Raw genomic sequence first — 5,000 nt, 5'->3', positions numbered from 1 at the left:
TGACAGTGAAAGAGAGAGGGTGGAGGGAGGGTGAGGGAAGGGGAGGATGGGTGGAGGAACGGACCGTGTCTGCAACCCAACTCAAATAGTCATTAGTGTTTAATTAACTCAGTGGTGGGTAGCTGGGACAAATGCAATACGGTATATAAGAACACCTAAATTGGGGGGGGGGCTCACATAAACAAAAGCACTTGCCGCATCCGTAGTCCGCAGGCGGATCAGGGTGACATTTATGGATGGGAAAGTGAAGGAATTCTCTGTTACTGTAATGCTGCGGCAGAATGATATTTAAAACAGGAATCCCCTGCGGCTCAGGGAACATTAGGGAACATAATCACTGTGGATTCTCATTGTGCTTGGGGGGGTTAACAGTGGGAGGTCAGGGGGGTTGATGCTTATTGGGGCATTGGATCCTATGTTTCATCTGGATTTGCATACATTATTACAGTCATATGATTAGGGATGATGTAACTGAGTAATTTCCTCCACTGGTTTGGGCTTCAAGCCACAGGAAACTCTACATACAAAATTCAGCTGGGTCTCTTGAATCAATAGAGGCTGGGTCTTAAAGGTCTCATACAGGGAGAGGATGTGACTCCTCACTCCCTACAATGATGATGTCTTATATGATATGATTTGGTGTATTCTACTTTGTCAACAAACAGAATATTTAACTGTTTGTCTAGAATGCTCACCAATTATTTCCCACTTTTGAAGAACCAACAAAACACAGTTGAGAGATCTCAAGCATCCTGTCCCTTATTTCCCTCTCTTACCTCATCTCTACTCTTTCTACACCCCTCCCTTCCGATTTTAGCCTCATCTCAACCTTCTCCCCCCCCCCCCCCCCAACCCTTAATTTGCGTGTTGTATTTGATAGGTAAATCACCACCTGTGCTTTGTTTGAGATGTAAGCAAATCACTGCTGGATAACAAAGTACAGAATGTGTAAACAAACCAACACATCAGGCTTCCCCTTCTTTACCATTCAACCACATGGGGGGGGGGGGGGGGGGGACCTCATAAGGATAATCCTAATAATAATAATATAAGAAGAAGAATTCCTCTTCCCAATGTAAGGATTTAGTAGGAATTATTCTTTTTTTAGTGAGATTATGCATAGGCTAGATCTTGCTATCTGTGCTATCTTTTCGTTTTTGGTGAGATAAATAATGAATTCTCAGTTCAAAGGCATCATGTCCAATCCAGACAGGCCTTCAAATAGGCATTCAAATCTCAAATTCGAAATACAACAGTGGTATTAAATCTGAATCACGTCACTGACCTAAAATCATTGAAACGCAAATACTCTACACATCAGCTCAAGTCCATCTTTTTCAACATTTCTGAGATTATATGGCCACAGATTGGCGCACGGATTAGACACCGTCAAACACTAACCCGCGCGCGAGTTATATTTCTGAGAGCCGCATCTGCATTCAAACCAACATCCCAGCCCCCTCCCTGGACCTCGTCCACCCCCCTTCCCACACCACCTCCACCCCCTTCCTAGACCACCTCCACCCCCTTCCAAGGCCATCTCCAGCCTCCTTCCTAGACCACCTCCGCCTCCCTTCAATCCGGCCTCTGTAGGCACGAAGAGCTGTTATACCCGCCGAGTGCGCAGCGGTGTTACTCCGGGCGGGCCACTGTGATAGTGGAGTACAGATGGTTACAATCCTCTCTATCTGGCGCACACTACGTCCCTAAAAAGCCTCAAATGCAGTCATGTGTATTCATGACCCATTTCAATATTACATTACAACTGCGCTCCCGCGAACTTTATTATCTTTATTATTATTGTTGGATTAGCAATGCTACAACGCAATGTTGTGTGTGTGTGTGTGTGTGTGTGTGTGTGTGTGTGTGTGTGTGTGTGTGTGTGTGTGTTTTTCTTTATCGGTCCAGAGACTAAAATGTGGGTGCCAATTATTTTACTGGACTGGTAATGGCTATAACTGCCCATGGACGAATCCAGGTGGGCATTTAACCCCTGGCGGGGCCATTGGAGCGCGAAAGCGGCTCGGAGAATCCCCGCGCCCGCTCAGGTGTGACTGTTTACTGCGCCCGAGGGGCAGGATGCAGAGTTAAGAGCTAGCGCACCGGAGCGGAAAAATGTCAAACCTGAGCCATGGATGGACTCTGTTCACAGCACACTTGGATGTGCTCGAGTTCATAACTCAAGCTGCTGATCCAGACTGGCCCAGTCCAGCTCAAGTTTGCTGCAAAAAGGAGCGTCTCCACGGCCTGGGAGGGTGATTCCAAATATACCACTTAAATGAATGAATGAATGAATAAATGACTTAATTAGTTAAGTTGAAGGGAAATGGAACTTCACATCCTTATGCCTCCTGGCAGTGGTGCCAAAGCGTCAAAGTGCGTCGAATTGTACTCGACATGACAGAAGTCCCCATCACTGAAAAGATGCATTTACAAACCAAACCTTGCCTTCGCAGGTTCGCATTATGTGTTAATGCAATGAATTGACAGACTATCCGCATATACTACAATATGGTGGCTTTATGTCTTAGGTTGTAACAAGTCATGAAGTGATATTGAGTGATAAGAGTATTGATGTGTTTCGAAATTACACCGCGCTCATAAGCACGGTTTATGCACCTTTGATTTGTGTGTGAATGGCTGGAGACGCAGATCTGCTCTGGCGCACAGGGACGCGCGCCATGCCCGAGGTGGGTTCCTCCAGCTGCAGCCAGTCACGCCCATATCCAACCGTATTCTGGTGCAGGGAGGGCGTGGGCACCCCCCGCCCCCATCAGTCCCCCCTCCCCATTCCCCGACCGGACACGGCGAGCCGCCTGTCAATACGCGAGCCTCACAGAAACCCCGGTGATGACACTCTGTCGTCAATTCATTCATAGGAGATGCGCTGATCCAGTTGCATCGCGGGGGTCGATACATTCCAGGCACATATATATAATTCACGCCGATCAAAAAGCGTGAAAAGCAGCCACTCAGTGTAGCGCGCGCGCGCGCGCACACACACACACACACACACACACACACACACATACACACACTCACACACACACATACACGCACACACGCACACACACACACACACACACACCAATATGTTCTTGCAAGCCCATATGTTTCATATATTTTGCACTCTTTGGATTTCCATGTTTTACGCACAGAGGTCCAAAGCCAGAAGCGCGTGAAGCACCACACATTGTTAAATTGCTCTGCAAGTCCTGGCAGTGCAAGCGCGCTTATTACTTGTACGTAATTGAGGAAGCCAATTTTAATGACGATACACAATTCGACGGGAATGTATGTTATTATCTGAAATGTCAACTTGTGTCCAATGGCACGATGAACTTTAGGCTACATTTAGTTAAACCCTGCAAGGAATGTTTTGACAATGACTTACTTCAAAATCAATTCTGGGTCTGCAATTGTGAATATCAAAAACCAAAGCATGCATGTCGTTTCAACTGAGCATTGATCATTTTGGAAAAGAAACAGCGAGTTATACAACTTAATTAATCGGTGTGAAGTGACAAATCCAATTATATTTTCAAAATGCGCATTATCCACTGAGCATACAGAACATTATGTATTTACAGTTAATTCTCGTGGGAAATCACACTCATTGAATCACACCAAAAGCAAAGATTACTTTGAGGCGCAGTTAGAACAACTTCCCCTACAACAGGCGCCTTGCAGGAGCCCCCCAGGCTTCTTTCATGTCCTTATCAGTTAATTTACCACTCTTTCCCTCTCCGTCCCACCTTAAATAATTATACATTTAAACAGTTAACTTGTCCCAACTGCCCTTGCCCATAGCACCGCCATGTCCCAACTCCCTTATAGCTACTGACCGTCTGCGTCAAAATGTTTCCAAATGTCGAGGAACTGCGCGGCGGTGAGCTCTGCCAGGTGGAGCAGTGGGGGATGTGCTTGGGACGCCATCGTTCGGTAGCTGATTTTTTCCTTCTTCCCGGAGAGCGTGGAAATCCCGAGTTAACTTTGTCCCGGTCGGATCCAGAGCCTCTTTAAACTGTCAACCGCTCGCACTCAGTCGGGGCTTTTAAACCCCCCCGCGGCGCATGCGGTTCTCTGACTGGCCGAACGGGGGCGCAGCGGCTCTGAGCCTGTCGCCCGCACTAACACAAGTCTCAGCTCACTCCTCCCGGGAGCCTGAGGATGCTCAATGCCTTTTACCATGCAGGTTTCCTGCTCTGGAGGCAGGTTAACGCGGATAGCTTTCTGTGTTGATTGGAATTATGGAAATAGAATCATGTGGGGAGAGAGGCTCCATACACTCTGCTTCCATGAGCGGAAAACGACATCAAAGACTCCATCATGCATGCTGTTCCATCAAACAGGCCACAACACCTCAGGAAGACAGGAGGAACTCAACCAAATTAATATATATATGTGTGTGTGTGTGTGTGTGTGTGTGTGTGTGTGTGTGTGTGTGTGTGTGTGTGTGTGCATGCTTGCGTGCCTGCGTGCCTGCGTGCATGTGCGCATGTGTGTGTTCCAGTAACAAGACAAGAGTACTGCATATGATGGATGTGTGAGATACTCCAGCCTCTGTGTCTCTGATGTGAAGGTGGACCTCTGTGTCTCACTATTGATCTTAAATATCAAGTATCACTTTCAACAAGAGACCTTCTCTCTCCCCGTTCCTAATTTACTCACATCCTCTCTCTCTCTCTCTCTCTCCCCCCATCCACCCATTCATCCCTCTCTCTCCTTATCTGTCTTCACACTTAACACAGCTCTTATAGGGGTTAATTTCGCTGTGGTCTCTCCTCCGTCTCCTTGGCCATTCGACCTCAGAGCTGGCACAAATCCTATCACTCAGCAGTATGACGATTATATTGTACTGCTACTAAAGAACCCATAAGCCCGCTTTAGGCTCTGTGGTACGGGGGATATCCCCACACATTCGCTTTTTTCTCTCTTTGCCTCCCCCATCTCCCGAATCCCCACTCCCTCTCTATTTGGGTCTCCAACAGCTTTGATAA

General features: G+C 47.2%; 1 protein-coding gene across 1 annotated transcript in view; it reads right to left on the bottom strand.

Moving 5' to 3' along the window:
- LOC310819988 (calretinin-like) overlaps positions 1-4,012 on the bottom strand; it is a 9,512-nt gene extending 5,500 nt beyond the window's left edge. Inside the window, exon 1 of the mRNA XM_083691444.1 lies at positions 3,846-4,012. Within this exon, the coding sequence (XP_083547570.1) occupies positions 3,846-3,936 (91 nt within the window). The 5' untranslated portion in view covers positions 3,937-4,012. The remainder of the gene's footprint in view (positions 1-3,845) is intronic.
- Positions 4,013-5,000: the final 988 nt, after the last annotated feature.

Source organism: Argentina silus (assembly GCF_951799395.1).
Source record: "Argentina silus genome assembly, chromosome: 19".
Taxonomy (NCBI): Eukaryota; Metazoa; Chordata; class Actinopteri; order Argentiniformes; family Argentinidae; genus Argentina; species Argentina silus.
Note: the sequence above shows the minus strand (reverse complement) of the source record. Positions and strands in the feature narration are given on the sequence as shown.